Source organism: Rhinatrema bivittatum, chromosome 14, assembly GCF_901001135.1.
Source record: "Rhinatrema bivittatum chromosome 14, aRhiBiv1.1, whole genome shotgun sequence".
Taxonomy (NCBI): Eukaryota; Metazoa; Chordata; class Amphibia; order Gymnophiona; family Rhinatrematidae; genus Rhinatrema; species Rhinatrema bivittatum.
Window position 1 is genome coordinate 19,678,301 of NC_042628.1, and position 18,977 is coordinate 19,697,277.

The following is an 18,977-nucleotide window of genomic DNA, read 5'->3' on the forward strand; positions in this document are numbered from 1 at the left end:
TCAAGATTCTTAAGTAACGGGAACCCAATTTTAAATAGGACTGCATTTCAATTAAAAAAAAAAAAAAAAAAAGTGTTTTAATCAGTTGAAGATGATAAACTGTACCGATGTGACAAACCATAAATATCGCCCTCCTTCACACTTGCAACCTTAGGAAGAATAGGATTTTCCCATTTATTCAGGAGCACAGCCTTCCAGATGGGACTGTGAAATTTCACAGCTACCCACCAAGTATTTCACGCAGCCTAACCTGCCACGTGCATTAAAGCAAGGGAACAGTGTTAGGGTGATCAAAGGATTCCAAAAGCTATGGGACTTTCCCATTTATTCCCTCTTACAATCAAAGTCTGGATTCTCTCACTAAGAATCAAAGGATTTAAAACGAAATGCCTCAGAAAAAAAAAAAAAAAAGATCTAATACACCCTGATGTTCTTTGGTCATTTTAAAAACATGTTAATAGATTCTAGATACAACCAAAACAATGTTCTTTAACGAGATGCTTTAGCCTACGTCGTGAGGATCTTAAGAGGCGCAAAGCGCTCACCATCAATAATAATCTGATTTTCTTGTTACTAAGCGTGCTGATGCAATGCCGTTTGCTAAAAGATAGAACAGAAATGTGTCCCCCTTCTCCAGTCTGTCACGGTTAAACACGTCAGTCAGCCTAAGAGTACGTCCTCTGAAATCAATGGCGTTGCAGTAAAAAAAAAAAAAAAAAAAAAAAAATGTATATCTGGCCACAGCAAGTCCGTGGCTCAGTTATGGATTTCGGCTCATGAACAGTACCACCTCTTTCTCTCAAGCAACAGAGCTGCAAAACTAACAATTGATCCAATTGGTTGTAATGTAAAAAAAAAACCCCAATCTGTTTGGTTAGCCCTGCTGCACTCCAAAATGATAATAGGCAAAATAACATGCACTCCAAAATGAGACACACGCAGTACATGCCTATAATAATAAGTACTGGAAATTAACCCATGACTGAATTTTAATGGAAAATTTTGAAAATACTGCCCAACCCTTGGCAATTAAAATGCAGCTGCTGAGTTTCACAAGGTGGCTTATTTTAACCAAGGGGGCACTCAGGGCAGGGTATTATGAGGCATCAGATTTTCAGATCCCTGCACGTGCTTTCCTGCCTGTACCTAAAAACAGGTTCAAAACCCACAGGTACATTTTTGCAAGGGGAAACTACCTGCACGGTTTTGCTTTTGAAAAAAAAATCAGCTTGAAGGTCCACTGGTATTCGACCTTCAAATTGCTCACCCTGCTGAAAATGACCCCCCTTGGTGTCTATTTTGGGCTCCTGTGATATCAAACACACTATTTGGTTTAAAAAACAAAACACACATGTGAATTACATGTTAAAGCCCTTTAAGAACACTTCCTAAAATGAAGGAGGAAGGTCCGTGAATCAATAGCCAAAGGCAAAAAAGGTGTTTATCAATCCACGCCTATTGGAATGTTACGTTGTCAAATCTGAAGGAGAGAGAATATCACATGGTGACAGCCCCGGCCACTGAACAGCGTGGACTATGCTGTAAAGAAACACGATTTACGCATTTCAGTTGCCAGCACTAATTGTGCCTAAATGGGAATTTAAAGTAGTTCACTATAGGAAAATAGCAAAACCCCTTTCATTAGATCCTGGATTCTCCAGCCAGAATGATATACAACAATGGTTAAATTCCCTTTTAAATCTTATGCCATGTCAAGGGTGTACCAGATGCTACCTCAACCGCCCATCAGGTTTGACAGGGCCCATTTCTGACTTAGGATCTGGGCTGTGCGAGCTCCAGGCTGTCTGAGTGCAGGCCTGCATGACCGGGCAGGAAGTTGGACCCGTGGCACAGATGTCCACCGCTGACCAGACGTTGCTCACCAAGGAATCCACCCAGTTCTCCAGCTCCCTGCCGGTGAGCACCGCGCTCCTTTTCGCTGCCTCCACTTGAGTGCTGTTGACAGGGAGATTTAAAATGGGATTCAAGCCTTGGAAGCTCTGCTCCATGTATGCGTTCTTAGGAGGCCCATTGTGGAATTTCACCAACTCCGCTGAAAGCACAAAACAAACAAACCACATATTAATAAGTTACAGTGCAGAGAAGCATTCTACAGCTTTATGTACTACGTGCTTTAAGGAATAAACTTAAGACATACCAGGACGCTTTTTTTGTTCAAGGGTATATTGTCAAGGACTATTGTCAAACTCTTGTATGTCTGACTTGTTTATTTAGAGTGTGATGTTTTGATTGTATGTGTGTATTATTTATGTTTTATTGTAATCCGCTTTAAAGCTGCTCTGGTATAAGCAGAACATAACAATTTTAAATAAATGATAAATATGGGGGAATGCAGTAGGGTGCCCAACTGTAAATCTGCAGGCATACTTTTAAGCATGTCGCCAAACTACCCGAATTTGTAAGCCCAAACATAAGATTCCTAGGTGAAAATTGTGCTGTAAGGCGGTTAAACGTAAGCACAAAAAAAAAAAACTTTACTCATTTCAAAATGCTGTAAGCACAAAGATTAAATGAGTAAGTTTTGAAAATAGTAACTGCATGCATAGATTCCTAACATGCCCCTGAAATGCCCCTGCCTCAGGACAAATCTATGCACATTCTAAACCTTGTGCATGTAGTTTCAGGAGGATGAAAATCCGCTTAACTGCCTTCAGCCAATCTATGTGAGGAAGTCCTTGACTTACATGCATACATCAGGAGTAAGCTTTCTGAAATGTAACTCTACATGTAAGAACATAAGAAGCTGCCATACTGGGTCAGACCAAGGGTCCATCAAGCCCAGCATCCTGTTTCCAAAAGTGGCCAATCCAGGTTACAAGTACCTGGCAAGTACCCAAATGTTAAGTAGATCCCAATGCTACTAATGCCGGTAATAGCAGTGGCTATTCCTTGAGTCAATTTGATTAATAGCAGTTAATGGACTTCTCCAAGAACTTATCCAAACCTTTTTAAACCCAGCTACACTAACTGCCCTAAACACATCCTCTGGCAACAAATTCATAGCTTAACTGCGTGCTGAGTTGAATTTTCTCAAATTTATTTTAAATGTGCTACTTGCTAACTTCATGGAGTAACCCTAGTCCTTCTATTACCTGAAAGAGTAAATAACAGATTTACATCTACCCGTTCTAGACCTCTCATGAGGTCTATCATAGCCCACCTCAGCTGTCTCTTCTCCAAGCTGAACAGCCCTAACCTCTTTAGCCTTACCTCATAGGGGAGCCGTTCCATCCCCTTTATCATTTTGGTCGCCCTTCTCTGTACCGTCTCCATTGCAACTATATCTTTTTTGAGATGCAGCAACCAGAATTGTATACAGTACTCAAGGTGTGCTCTCACCATGGAGTGATACAGAGGCATTATGACATCCTCCGTTTTATTTACCATTCCCTTCCTAATAATCCCTAACATTCTTGGCTCAAAAAGCAAACGATTTCAATGTATTATCCACTATGATGCCTAGATCTTTTTCCTGGGTGGTAGCTCCTAATAAGGAACCTAACATCATGTAACTACAGCATGGGTTATTTTTCCCTATATGCATCACCTTGCATTTGCCCACATTAAATAATGCAGGTAAGTGCTGTTGCATAAGCAAGAACAAAGAGAAGACCAACACTACTGAAGACTAGACCTGCAAACACAACTCTTCTTCTTCTAAGGGTGCTCCTGGCAGTAAGCCCAAGATCATAAATTCTGAGAGAAGCCAAAAAGCCACTCACTCCAGTAAGAAATGTCCATTTACTAATTAACCATAAACTGCAACGTTTTTATTCCCAGACCAGAACCCCTGATGAAAGCTCTATGGGAGTTGTGGAGTGTACCCGGTTTGCACATGGCTGTGATCTTCTTGGTATTAGGAACTCAGGAGTTAGAACGGCAGTGTGTTATAACTAAGGTATGACGATGGCACAAAACCCGGACAGGTTATCCTACAGTGTGGTCTGAATGACAGTTTTTATGTTGTACCCAGCTCCCTCTCCTGAAACATACACCAAACGGGCCTTCGACAAATCCAGTTGCAAATGTAATGATATCTGGAGATAACCTGGCCAAGTCTGTGTTGAACAGGTGCCCTCTCATTCCAAACCAGTGAACTGCTCAGACATCATTTAGCAGATGGTTTATTTAGTCTCATTCCTCTGTGTCATGCACCATCCTAGCTGAACTATTTCAAATGAACACTCCCTCATGGAAATCCTGTCTCCAGAAATGACAATGAACTGGAACTATTTTGCTGCTACTGTCTTGTCTTCCTATATTTGGCACGTTGATGAAGGGGTTGCATGTGCCATGTCAGCACTGAAATGATATTGTGGACCTATGTGATACTGAAATACCATCCCAGGGTTATCTTCTACTGCATCCCACATAAGTGCAATGGCACCTTCGGAAATACAGAAGCAAGTCAATCATCGAAACCATTCCCCCCCCCCCCCCCCCCCACTTAAAACAGAAAAAAAAGCTATTCCTTATAAACACCATCAGTACAACAAGAACTAGTATTCCCATAATATTTCTTTTTCTTTCCTGCAAAAAATTCATTCAGGTGTTACTGGAGATGAGATCTGTACATTGAAAATGACCTTTTACGGAGACATTTGATTAACTGAACCTAAGCAATTTCCAGCTTGGATAACTGACTCTCCACTGCACTATTAAAATGTAGTAGCCCCTGTCAGTTCAGAGTGAGTGCACCTAGAATGGGTATCACTGAGGATGGTTGGTTTTTTTTAATTCAAACTTGGTTCCTTTCCTGTAACTAAACGTGTCCACTGTCATACCACAGTATTGCTCTCAGGGCTTTATTTCCAAAAAGGTTTATCTTGTTCTGCACCACAGCAAAAAACTGTTAAACACAGGACCCCCAAGAAATGTTTATGGCTGGCAGAGACCTGCGAAGAGATGAGTTTTTGTTTTTTTTCATTTTTTTGTAACCAAGAACACGGTGCCAACCATTACCAAAATGCACAGTTTTAATTCAAGGTCAACTATGCTAAGCAATTTTTTTTTTCCAAACATTAAAACAAATCTATGATGTCCAAGGAAATTCTACAGAAGCCACTCTTCCATTTCAAAAACAGTTTTTGGTTTTTTTTCCATTTGAACACCTGGCAGTATGAATTATTGTACAGAACACACCCGCTCATAATTCTCTTCCAATTTCCAATTAGTATTTGTAATGTCAGCACTCAACACTACACAGAGGATTCAGTCAACTTGCCAAGATATACACTGTCTGGAGTAGAAAACGGATTCTTTCAAGACAGGAACGTTAAGCGTTATGCAGGCTGGGAATTATAGAGCAGCCGAGGCACGTGGTCCTGCTGTTTGGCTGAGGGGGATAGGTAGAGGGGGGTGTGTATTCCAGATAGACACTGAGCCCTTTCTTTCAGGGAAAGAGTCTCGCACACTGACAGCACTGTATGCGACCACGCGTCGCTGGAATAAAGAGATCCATTTCCGAGCGTTCTTATTGCTACTGCCAGAGGGTTGCAGCTGCCAAAAGCCCCGGTCGTAATTAAATCTCCTGATTTGTAACCAATTTAGCATGCAAGATTACTGTATTTATAGAATTGTTATTTAGAACACAACCTTATATGCAACATTAATACAGTAGGACTATCTGCAAGCTATTAAAAATAATTAAACACATTTGAAAGACATACAAAATTAATAATAAATTAGAAGGCATATAGTTAGAATGGAGAGCCTAAAACAATTACTAAGTTTTGAGACACATTCTCAGACTATGTATGTGTATATATATATATATATATATATATATATATATATATATATATACATATATATATATACATATATATATATACACACACACATACAAAAGGCAAAAGATATACTGAAATACATATCTTTTGCTTTTTTTGTTTTTTGAGTCACCTTATTTTAGTCCTGTACTTTTAGTCCTGTACTTTATTCCCACTGTATTTCAGTATATTTTACGCCCTGTATTTCAGTATATTTTACGCCCTGTATCTCAGTATATTTTACGCCCCGTTCTTCAGTATTTTCTATGCCTTGTTAGCCCTGTACTATCTAGCTGTTATTTATTAGTTACATCTCATTTTGCCTTAATCCCCTTCCCCTGTGTATTTTAGTACCCTTCCTCCCGTGTTACCCTCCTCCAGCCTCCTCCTTCATATTAGTTACTCCTTTTATCCTATTTCCCCGCCCCCCCCCCCACCTCCCTTATTCTTTGGTTCCACGTTTGTTCCCCTTGTTTCCCCCACCCTTGTTTCTCTGTGATACGTTAAGTTACTGTAAACAGATATGATGTACCCACGAATACCGGTATAGAAAAGTTCTTAAATAAATATTTTTTAAAAATCTCTCTCAAATATGACACAGACCTATCTTGCTCTAGCTGAGGTCATTATTAGCACTTATTGTACTACCGTTATCTCTTAGCTGCCAGCTACACAAGCTTGGTTATCTGCAGGTTGTTTCCTTCCTCTGTGTTCTCTTGCTGGGAAGTAAGACTGATGCTCGTGCCAGGCAGCTCACCACCTTTTCCCTAAATATATTTGAGAACATACCAAACCCCTGGGCTGTTGCTACTGCTGTGTGCTGGTTGACCTTGCCTCTCCCTTTTTGGAAGCCTGAGGCAGACATATCTCTGGGTCCTGTGCAAGACAGCTTTGTGAGGTCTCCATTTTAAGCCCTCCGCTGTTCTGGCATGGAGAGCACATGGGCTTTCGTAAGGCAGACCCATCATCCAGGCTTCCTATTTCATTTTTTCCTGCCTGCCTCCCTGTGCTCAAACCATTCCCCCCCCCTTTGCATATGGCCCAAGCATGCTTACATTCTGGCATGGTTTTGGCTGGTAAGCTATTTCAGGCACCTACCACCATCTCAGTAAAAAGTACTTCCTCGGATCCTACCTCCCTCAGACTTCATATCACAACCCCTTGTCTTGGAAAGGGTGGCGTGAAAGTGTGCGACTTCCCCCACTTGGTCGGGGGCTGATGGATTTTATCCTTGCTACGTGTTAATTGTTACTTTCCCGCGGGGGGTCGGGTTGTGCGGCAACAAATTTCATTCTTCAGTTGGCGCTCAAATAAGGGAGACCTTCATTGGACTGTAACATTGCTTTAACACCCTGCCTCAATAACATTTGAGAGTATTATAAATGTTTAGAAAAAGACTCAAGCCATGTTTTTTAAATGTGGTTTTTTGCTTTTTCTTTTGCTATGTTTGCTTTTTGTTTGTTTTCTTTTTTCACCCACCTTTTTTTTGTCTGGGGATATATTCAATGTTTTATGTTTGTTTGGTGGTGTCCTGTGTATATGTGATGGGGGAGATAGTAAGGGGTTGTTGTGACAGATGGTGAATTGAGGGATAGTTTAAGGGATATATGCTAAGATAATCCTGAGAAATGATATATGCTACGATATTCTTGAGAAGTGAGAGATAAAGATAGGGTTATATATAGCGCTTAATGTTTTTGTATGAATAATTATTTATCAATAAAGATTTAAATAAAGACATTTGGGGGGGGGGACGGCCAAGGGAGGGGATGACCCGCTCTCTTTAATAGTTTTCAACTTTTGACAATGCTATTTAGCTGGATATTGATAGAGATATCAGGTTATCCTGCCTCACGAGGCCTGATAATTTAGACCTGCTTCTGAGCAGGTCTAAAGTTATCCGGCAAACTTGGTCCAATATACTCTCTATTTGGCTAGGTTAGATGGATAACGCAACCCCCTCCCAGAACACCCCTGACATGCCCCTTTTATCTCCAGGTAAATTCTAGCTGGGAAACCAGATAATTGGCTAGAATTTAGCCGGATAAGGACTGAATATAGCCAGGTAAGCCATATAAGATGGATAACTATTATGTTATCCGTCTAAATGGCTTTTGAATATCTACCCCAAGATGTTTTGTAATTCCAAATGAAAGGCTTGGAATTGAATTATCTTAAAAAAAAAAATCCATGAAACATGGATCTTCAGAGGTTCAATCTGGGGAACCAATTCCATGAAAGCACCAGAACAGTGGAACTGTTCTTACAGCACTTTGTATCAGTATACTACAGTTAGTGCAAAGCGCATTGTTTAGCTTTAAGGACAGCACAAACTGAATTATGCCTACACATATCCATCAATGTCCTGGCAGTAAGAGAAGTTAATTATCTGTCTAGACTAAGCTTGGACATCCACTGCAGATAATTCCCAAGCCCTAAGAGCTAGCATTGTTATACTCCACGTCGAGTTTAATTTTTGCCCAAGTGAAGTTTCACCTGTGTGCTGCAGTGCTAACATTACTTCACTGCACTGACATTTTAACTTTGCACGGTAAAACTTGACTTTTTTTTTTTTTTTTTTTTTACAAACTGCACGGCAACTGACGTTTTGGAAACTCAAGCCTGGTACAGGCAGCAGTCACACCTTCGTAACATATTCTCGGTATTTCACGAGGATAATATTTCACAGTTATAAGATATGAACTCAGGGTTATGGGTGTAGCAGTTTTTTGATCTGAGGAACATCAGGCAGCCTAAGACTAAGGCCAGGCCTATCATCAAGAATTCCTCTGTGCTTCAAAGGGGATTAACTGAAAGATGGGAAAGCTCAAAGAAAGAAGAGGGAGCCTTTTGAAGTTAAGCAGTATTGGGAGTCAAATGTAAGAACTATGTAAAAAGTATTTATAGAAAAAAATAATCCATTTTTGATCTGAGGAACATGTTTGAGCTTTACGCCGCTCTGCATTTAAAGAATGTTTATTCATTATGTTGGATTTTAATTGGTTCATACGACACTACAATCTCAATTAACAAGTGACATTTGTAAACATCTGGATACAGAAAGCCAACTGCCAGATGCAGCTACATTTGCGGCTCCAGTTTCTACCCTTCAAATTATTACAGACGGCCAAGCCACACGGTACCGTTGTATGGGCTTCGATTCAAAAGCCAAGGCTAAACCCGTCAAAGTACTATTTGAACTTTGTAATAATAAAAAAAAAAATGCTATTGCCCTTAAATTAATCTCTGGGATAACTACATCTTCACTTTAAATCTCCCATCAGAGCATGGATAAGTTGGATTATCAAAAACGACTAAACAAAGAAATCAAGGGCCTACTGCAATACAAAGATGAAAGCCTTGCAGTAACACAACAGAGTGAGAGAAGAACAAAGAAAATCATTAAATATCTGCAACCGCTGCTACTGTAGGACCTACTGAAAGAAGTGTTTTCTGCTCTTCCAGATCCAACTTTCAGTAGCCACCTAAACCGAAGCAAAAGCGGAGACGTAAATTTCAAACAAACTTGAAAAGAGGAAACTGTCACGCAGTCCTGCAAAACACCACACACTGCGCAGGGAAGACATGCGGCACAAAAGGTTGATATGCACGCTCTTCTATCAATATGGCGCACATAATGCAATGCAGAGAATGTGAAGAAGGGATGCTGCATTGGGAAAAACGGGTCAAAAGTTTAAAAAAAAACCAACAAAAACCCCAACTCACAAGAATATAAACCTCCACAGAATACGAGGTAATAGACCACAGAAAAGAAAAAGGTGACGCTACTGAGGCCTGACCATCGTATCCAGGACCTTATGATTGCAATACTGGTTAAAAGCCATCCCTGAAACAGAAAGGGGGATTAATTGCGACACTGGTTTCCTCATTCATTACCAGTCTTCCTTTCGCTGCAGACTCTGCGGTTTTACTCCCATGCCTCTCTCACCCCTTCCTGATACCCCTTAACTGAACTTTTAAAACGTTGCATACACGCACTGATGTTTTAATCCAGTCTGCAATTTGCTTGTACGTTCCAAGTACCATCGCCTTATCTCATTTTGCATTGACGAAGGGTACATAGAAAAAAAAAACTCAAGAACTGGTCACAGATGTACAGCACTAATCCAATAAAAATGTCACTTTTTTTTTTTGGCTGAACTTATTTCTCTATATCTGGGTGGCCTCACATGGCAACCACATTCCATTATTAGATTTCTTCCTATGAAATCCTGACATTAGCAGGGTATATTTTAATCTTTACTTACTCCATTTTCTTTCTCCAGCTACAAAGCTATTGTAGTCATCCTTAACCAGATCTGGACTTGCAATCTGGTTGGATTTAGAATTGCTTTTCTTTTCCCCCACCTTATGCATGAACTCCAGTGGCCATTGTTATCCCAAGCAGAGCCAAGAAGTGAAAGCATCCTGAGCTCTGCTCCCCCACTGACTTTTCAGCACTGACAGTAGCTGATTCTAATAAATCTGGACATATTTGGCCAGGTTTACTTTTTCTCAGCTGCAAATCTATTTATCTTTCCTATCTATATTGACTGGTTCAGGAGATATTGGACTCTGTCCTGCGCAGATCAACTTCCTGCTCATAATTTTTCTAGCATCTCTTAAATTTTGGGGGAAACTTTAAATGACCCCAGCCAGGTGCATGTAGTTTCCCTTAAAAAAAAAAAAATAGCTACAAGGTACGCTGGCACAAAAGGATCCATGAATCTTGAACCTGTAATATCCGTGCATCAGCTGTATGCTTGAATAGACCCACGCAGAATTGAAAATCATCTCTCTGCGCATATTTTTCCTCTCCTGAGCCATCTCCACCTCCACGATGGTCCATTTAGCCACTCTGAGGGATGCAATCATCACCCCGGATGATTCAGCCGGGTAAATTCCTTAGCTATCTAGCTAGATCCTTTTCAAAACTGTTCTCTTTATGCCATTAAGACCTTTTGAATTTGGCCAAGTCACCCTATTTCCCTGTGCTTCAGTTTATGAAATACTAGCTATCGAAAAATAATAATTGCTAGGCAGGCTTTACACCGCAGAAGTGGCCTGCATTTATGTTTTAAAATATAAGAGAGGGCATTTTCAAAGACATTTCTCCTTAGGTAAAACACCAGTGGGGGGAGCTTTGAAGCTTGCCCATGCTATCTGCACAGAGTTACGCATACAGTGCGTGACAGAAAAAAAATCCCCAACTCACGTGCAGATGGGAAAGATGTTCCCGGGAGAGGGATTAGCACTTACGCGCGCACTTTTGAAGCGTGAAAAGTAGGCGCTCAGCTCTTCCAAAGAGAGAGTACCCATGCAAAGAGGAGGTGCAGATCTGGGCACGTGCATCTGCAGACTCATTTTCCAACAGTAACTTTTCCCTTTCAGAACTGGCCTAAAGTCTACAAGTAAACAGTACCCTCGGTCCACACACTTCTCTGCATAGTTTGAAAGTTGCCCCTGAGTTGGCAAGAACATAGGGATCCACTGTGAAAGGCACTGCAGAAATGTAATTTATTACAGTCGCTATTCCATGAACTGAAAAAAGCTACCACTGTATCAAGATTTGAGCCATTAGAGAGCTTAAAGGGCAGGAATCCTCTTCTCCTCGCCACCTTTGTTTTGATCTTTTAAGATTTTGAGAGATTTGTGCAGTGATAAACACAACTTCTAACCTTCTGTGCTGCAAATTCAAGTTCAGTGCCAGTTCACAGCAGATGCCATCAAATGCTGGGTACTGCATTTTTCCAATGACATTTTGATGTGCAATGGGACTCTCTGGCCTTATCCAAGTGCAGTGGGGGAAAAAGGAAGCACCGTAACATTAAAAGATCTTTAGATCCACCAACTAGATGGTTTCAAAGACAAATTATTCACTCTTCACATCACAAAAGTTCACTGAAGATCTTGGCACTACCATAGCTTATTTTCTAACTAGGGAAACTTGGGATTTGAACCAAAAAACGGATGTAAATATGCAATCTTGAAGCGAGGCAAGACATAGAAAATAACATAGGGACATTCAAATCATGGACAAGAAGCAAATGTTTTTCCAGAGGAGAGAATGTTCTAGAACAAGAGGTCATGGTTTGAGGCTTCAAGGGATAGATTTAGTAAGATCATCTTCAAATATTTCTTTATGGAAAATGATTCAGATGCATGAACTGCCTCCCTGGAGAGGAGGTGAGGGCAAAGCAGTCACAGAATTCAGGAAGGCATGGGATAAGCCCAGAAGATGCTTAGTTGCAAAGACGTGAAGGGAAAACCAGCCTTCAAGTAAGAAGCCTAGATCATTTAAAAAAGCAAGCAAGCTAGCCCTGTAGTCTTCAAATGCCACCATTTTTCTATGCTGCTATGAACACGAGGTCTTCTTGCTCTGCCACGGAGCTAACGTGGCAGTGTCCTTAGCCGACTTTACTCTGTTTACACATTTCCTTAGCACTCTACCCTATCGCGCACACAATGGTAAAATGTTATCTTTTGCTCATTTGAATTCTGACCTAAAGACAAAAGTATTAGCTCTGGAAAGTGTCAAGAAATGTATAAAGTCAGTCCAATAAAAAGGTGTCACCTTCATAATATATAGTTTTTATCTGTTGACTTATTTCTGTACTCATCCTGTATAATCACAGAAGATTTACTATATCTTTTTATCTGTTTGGTGTCTATTGCATAAATGCTTTGTAAATATACATTTTTTTTTGTTTGTTTTTTACTTTTAAATTTGCTCTCTTGGGGGCGATGCTATAAAAACGCGCAAAGAAAATTGCATCATTAGCATCGCACGCGGTTTTAATGCACGCATTTTTTTTCGCCAGCACCACGGATGCAATATTTAAATTTATCTGAAATTAAAAGCACGTGAAAATTGTGTGCGTTGTTTGAAACAGCATCTATAGTGCCATTTTTTTTATTGCATCGGACATTCAATATTGCATCGCTGGTTCGTTCAGTCTGCGTATATCTGTCAATAAAAGGTTTGGCAAATGTAGTACAATTGTTGAAGTACAAAAATCGATATTTGAAACGAATAATGCATATTTAATATCGGCTTTGCTCCCGCATTGTGCCTGTGACGTCAGCAAGCACGACATAATCCTATTAGGAGCAGGGTATATCAATAGCTGCAACCAGGTAAACGTCCCCTTTGTGTCGTTCGCTTGGTCCTGTACTGGCTACAGACTGGGTCCCTTGAATTCATGAGACTTGAGCTTCATAGAGACTTGAGCTTCATCTCTTCATTTCCTTCATTTTGCAAAGGTAAGAACTGGTTGCTTTCTACTTATATAAACACTTTTTATATTATATATTTTTTTTATTGAATAAATTGTTAATGTACGTCCTTAAATACAGTGTTTGAGGATACAGCATGTTAAAGATAAATGTCCAAAAATAGGGCATCGCAAAATCAATGGGTCCACTGGTATTGGAAACGTGTGTAGAGGGGGCAAACTTTTTCATAAGATAAGCATTCCTGAAAATTTTTCTCGCCATTTTTTTTGTCAGCGTCCTATTCCTGTATGCCTGGCTCACATCATCACACGGCCATAAAATTGCATTGTAGATCGACGTCTCATTCTTGAATGTTTAATACCTGGAGGCAGCCACCCTCGGCACCGACGTTCTTATCCACTTTTCAAACGTCTGTTAGCTTCTTAAACTATGCTCTATCCCTGTACGCCGGTGACTCGGCATTAAAATCCTTGATTTTTTAAAATTTGTTTGTATTTTAGTTATTTTGGGGTAGCAATCTGAGAGGCCTTTCTCCACGTCTGTCCATGCTCTGAGGGGCTGTGTTTCTTTGTCCTTCCTGGAGTTTTTCCATAGAAATTCTTTGCTTTCTGGCCCCTAGAAATCCATTTTGTGGCACCAGTTAAGAATGTCTGATAGCTTAACGATGCTCTATCCATGTAGGCTTCTTTCGGCGCCAGACAAGCCCGTTTTTTAAAATTTGTGGTAGCAATCTGGGAGGGCTCTCATGTCTCTGCTCTGGGGGGCTGTGTTTCTGTCCTTCTGTTGTTGGGGTTAATCGCTATTGCCCGTGTAGTTGCCCTAATTCTTGCTCACAGATGCAAGAAAAAGGTCAACATGATGAAGAAATAAACAGTATCCATTACAGAACCAAAGAAGAACCCATAAACCGGAAGCTAACAGCACAATAATATGCCAGTGTAAACCAGGCGCAAAGTTTCGATCGCTAAAAATCTCGCTAAAGACGCACAAAATTTCAGCGCGTGATATTGTTATTTCTCTAAGGGCCTCACCTTCTAAAGTATCGCAGGCCTGCGATACTTTAGAAGATGAAGGGCGGGAGGCTGAAAAGGGGGGCGGGCTTGCGCTAGCCGGTATTGCATCGGCCCCTTGGTCCCTCATCACACTTCTGACGACACTGGTTAGGTGATGCTGACTGACAAGTCTTTTTTCCTTTAGAAAGGACTTATTGACAACTCCAAAGCTGATTAACGAAACCAGGTTTGCAAATACCCATTAGTGCAGATGCACACTAATAGGAATTTGCTCTGTTGAATCTTTTTCTATACGTGACATAGCTCCCACCTTTACATCGTTTATAACTGTCAGCACCAGAGCAGAAAACTATTAGCAATGTATAATTCTAACAGTGTCGGAGAGCGGTTAACCGAACGCCTGTCTCTAATGCACATTGCGGGCTTTCACTGGGTGCCTGTTGCTGAAGTCACTTGCTAATTGCTGTGGCAGCTCTAGGGCACGTTTTCTATTCATCTCCATCACTAGGAAAACAGCGGAGAACACATCCACACTGGCACCGCCAACTCAAGAGAGGCTGGAAAACCAGGTGGCTGCCTTGAAGATCAAAGAGGTACCACCGTTTTCTTTTCTTTTAATGAGCTTCGCGGAGAGAAATAAAAGTTTCCTTCACTGCTCACTAATAGGGACGTGGTCACAATTGTGTTTTATGGTAAAGAATGATAAAGATGTGAAATTAGAAGCAGCACAATGAAAAGGCATTGAAAAGCACGGCCTGGCCAGATTTCTCATTCTAGTCCAAATTCTAGATCACCAGTCCTTTCTGTAGATTCATACAGATATGGATACATGCACAACACATATGTACTAGTTCTCTCGCTCTACCTCCATTTCTAAATCCGTACCCATTGAGCACCTTTTTTTATAGACATGAGTAGAATTCCTGCAGTTCCTTGGGCTTCCAGAACCTGTTTCTAACCTGCTTGAAGCCATTTATGACAGGGATGGGGCTAGGGGGAAAGAATCCAGAGAAGCCCATAGGCCAGGAGGTGGCCAACTCTGGTCCCTGAGAGCCACAAACAACCTTATTTTTAGCATATCTACAATGAATATGCATGAGATAGATTTGCAAGCACCACCTCCATTGTATGGAAATCTCTCTCATGCATACTCATTGTGGATTATCCTGAAAATCAGGCCTGTTTGTGGCTCTCAAGGATTGGAGTTGGCCATCCCTGCCATAGGCCTTCAAGCATGGTTATATAACTTTTTCAACCTTCTCTCTCCTTCCCCCCTTTAGCACAGTCATTAGAGCAGCATTTTCTGTGCGAATGGCTCGGACCATGGCTACCCTTTGCACCTGGCACAAATATATCCATAAGCTAGGTAGTATTGCTGTTCAACGATCACAAAGACTTGCTCTACTGAGGCTGTGATGTTGCCTGCATAGCATTCCTAGACCCAATCAGCCCAATGAGTAGGCATATCAGGGGCTCGAATCCAGATCAACATGCTATTGAGATAGAGAATCACTGCTCTATGGGGATATTGGTGTGTTGTAACTCACCAGTGTGTCACCAAGCACTGGCAGGTGCGTCGCAGCTCCCAGTGTCCCACTGCCCCGGGTTGTGCTTCCCTTTTCCCTGCCCCATGGCCCAATGGGAAGCCTCCTCTCTTCTTCCTGCCAGTTGGAGTAGGAAGAAGGGAGGAAGCCTCTGATTGGCCGGTGGGGCGGGAAGAAGGGGCATCCCATAGCCTGGGTGGTAGGAGGTTTGAGGGAGGGCCAGAAGGAGTGGCAGTGTCCAGGCCAGTGGTGGAGAAGGAGCCCGACCCGAAGCAAGGCCGCCACGGGCCGGCCATGCTGAAATTAAACGCATCAGTGAGCCGCAAAGAGAAGAGGCCAGGACGCTAGGATTTCCCCCTTCCAAAGCGTCAGGGAGCCACGATAGAGCAGGGATTCCCCAATGCGGCAGTGAGCCACAAGCACAAAGAGGCCAGTTGCTCCTGGAATTTCTCTCCCCCCCCCAATGCAACAGTGAGCGCTGTAAAGTGGCATTCAGCCACGCTGGTTACAGATGGGGCCACAGAGCTCCTGGCGGTGGTAAAGGCAGGCAGATGGGGGGCTGTGGGAGCCTGGGGATTGGATGAAATTCAATTGTTTTCTGAATCATTATAAATGATTGCATTTCTCACCAAGTGCCAGGGGCAATCCCAGACATAGGTAAGGAATAAAATGAAACAAAACTCTTCATCTTGGTCCCTAACTCGCCTATATTGCAATTATGTTGAACTTGCCTTTATTTCAACAACTATAAAACTTTCCCTTAAATTCATCAAAATGCATTAACGCCGCATGGATAATGCCCGCGATAAGAAAAAGGGGCGTGTTTAGGGAAATTTCAGAATTACTGCACCACGCGATAACATACCACTTCGCATCGGTAAACTTATCGCACCCTGCGATAATATATGAGAGAGAGAGAGAGATTTCTTTGTAAATCCTGATCAGCCGAATAAATCTGAGGTAAGAAAGTGAAGGATTTTTATAGTACTATACAGTCGTTATTTGAAGACTCCGACTGGATCACAGCGTGATAAGAAGGAAGATGTGCTCTCTCTCTCTGGAAGAACTCCCATCAGATGTGATGTCACAAAGAATGCCACGTATGAACTCACTGCACCTTGCAGAATTCATTACTCAAACGCAGCGCCAGGGTTTTTTTTTTCTTCTTTTGCCTTACAGTTCTTCCTTTAAGCTCAGTTGTAACTAGCTCTGGGATCCTGGGTAGCATGAACCTTCGTTCACAACTGTCTGAGGATTTCCCCCCGCATTTTACTAGGCCCTAGTTGAATCACTGCAGCAACGGTCCCGAGGAGCCAAGCATCATGGCTCCCCCTCCAGAGCCCTGCGTCGTGGGCTCTAAACTTGGCCATCAGATGTCACCTTTAATGATGACCACAGCTCCCTTCCCTTCCCGCCCACCTCCCCAAGGGGCTGTGAACACTGCCTTTGCAGCACGCCCTGTAGACCCGGTGGTGCGGAAGACCTGATCCGGGAATCACACGAGGGGCTCCCTACACTGCAGCACTGCCATCGGGCAACTGGGGGTGGGCCCCAGATACAGCACCTTTAAACACTTGGACGGTTTGCTTATCTGATCAAAGCACAAATAAGTTAATAACGGCAATATGACAATTAATTTCTCAGATAATGCAATAAAAACTGGTCACAACATGATTCCAAGGAGCAGACTCAAAAGAGTAACATCAGAAAACACAACTTTTTGGAGAGGATGATGGAACGGCTCAACAGTGATGGGATAAAGCAGTGAGGTTCGCCAACCATACAGACGTGAAAGAACGAATGTGATTAGCTGGGGCCTCTGGCAAGCAACAAGATTTATATATGGTGGAGATTTAGTTGCATATTTTTTGCTTTTTGTGCTTAGTAAGCACAGCTGTGGTCTTGAATTGTGCAGTATAAAAATGTAATAAATAAATACATATGCCTGATAAAATGTGCCCCATGGTCTTCATCTGCAGTCATATTTTACACTGTATTAATTGCAGGCCTTTGGCTCTGCCAAGATTTCCAAATCGAAACCATTTTATGTTCTAATTTAGAAAGGATTTTTGGGACAAGGAGCCCCATGTGTCCCCTGCAAAATTCTTGGCCATTTCTTTATTCCAGACAATCAGATCTGATAAGGACATGTTATCTCGGCTCTCTTAATGCAACTTCCAAAGCACCGCTGCCATTTTTATTTCGGCACAGAAAGGGGAACTGCGCCCAGTTTGCCGGCGAGGGGGTGTCCCGACGTCCCATACATCTTGGATGGTCTCTTGAGGAATGAGGGACGCAGTCATGTCCGCTTCCTAGGTTTTGCCCACAGGGTGGCAGTATTGTTCCATGAGCAGCACAAGACTCGGGCAGCGTCATCCCCTCTTCTCTGATCTTCTCCCGGGCCCCGCACCCCCGGACAAAAGCCTCGGACAGTAGGCTTTTGTCCGGGGGTGCGGGCGTCCTAGAATCTGACGGTGCTAGAGCACCCGTAAATCCCAAATCAATCAAAACAGCAGCTGCAGTCTTCAAACCATCAACTCGCGCCTCTCTCTCATCCTGTCACGTTCCCTTTCGGTCCCATTTCTGACCCCGTCCATCTTCTCTGTCCTTTCTGCCTTATTTTTCATATCTGCAGCTGTTTTTTTTTTTTTTTTTTTTTTTTTTTTTTTTGGAGTGAGCGGCTGGCGCTTTCCGTTATGCCCAATCCTTTGCCGTTTGTGCTGCGTTCATCTTTCTGCACCGAACTTAAGAATTCCCCCCCTAACCCCACGCCCCTGGATTGACCAGATCAAGGTCCCCAGACTTTGAAAGCGAAGGGCCACCTGCAACTTTTCACATCATCTAGAGGGCGGCAGGGGAGGGACGTGGGGAACCCCCCCCCCCTAGGTGTTTTAAGGAGTGGAGGGAGCTCTCCCTTGGAGTCCGGCCCCTTCCAATGATTTGAAATGTAATGGAAGAAGGGAGGTGGGGGCAGGGTTTGCACAGAGATAGAGAAGATTGGATGTCATACAAATATTTCTAACTTAGCAATCCTGCCACATCAGCAGGGACCCTACCATCTGCCCTTCCTCCTCCCCCCCCCCTTCTCAGCATCTGCACTCATCCCCCCTCCCCTGGGACATGGGTGGGTGAATCCCTATCTCCCCCCACCCTCCTCTCATAGACCCTCTCCCCTCCCCTCTCTCACATTCCTGCTATCTCCTCTCACCCCTCAGCCTGCCTTCCCCTTGTTTCTTCACTCTCCCCTCTCATTCTCCCCTTCTGTCTCCTCGCACGCCCGTTTCGTTTGCTTCTCTTACCTCCCCCCTCTCCCTTGGCAACATCACAGAGCTGGGGGGGGGGGGGGGGGTTTGTGAGTCAACAATGCCCGCGCGGGAGAGGAGGGGGGGAGC

The 18,977-nt window shown here is 42.6% G+C and overlaps 1 protein-coding gene across 1 annotated transcript in view; it reads right to left on the reverse strand.

Moving 5' to 3' along the window:
- Positions 1-804: 804 nt before the first annotated feature.
- The window catches only part of XYLT1 (xylosyltransferase 1), a 325,567-nt gene continuing 307,394 nt past the window's right edge, over positions 805-18,977 (reverse strand). Inside the window, exon 12 of the mRNA XM_029577070.1 lies at positions 805-2,053. Within this exon, the coding sequence (XP_029432930.1) occupies positions 1,731-2,053 (323 nt within the window). The 3' untranslated portion in view covers positions 805-1,730. The remainder of the gene's footprint in view (positions 2,054-18,977) is intronic.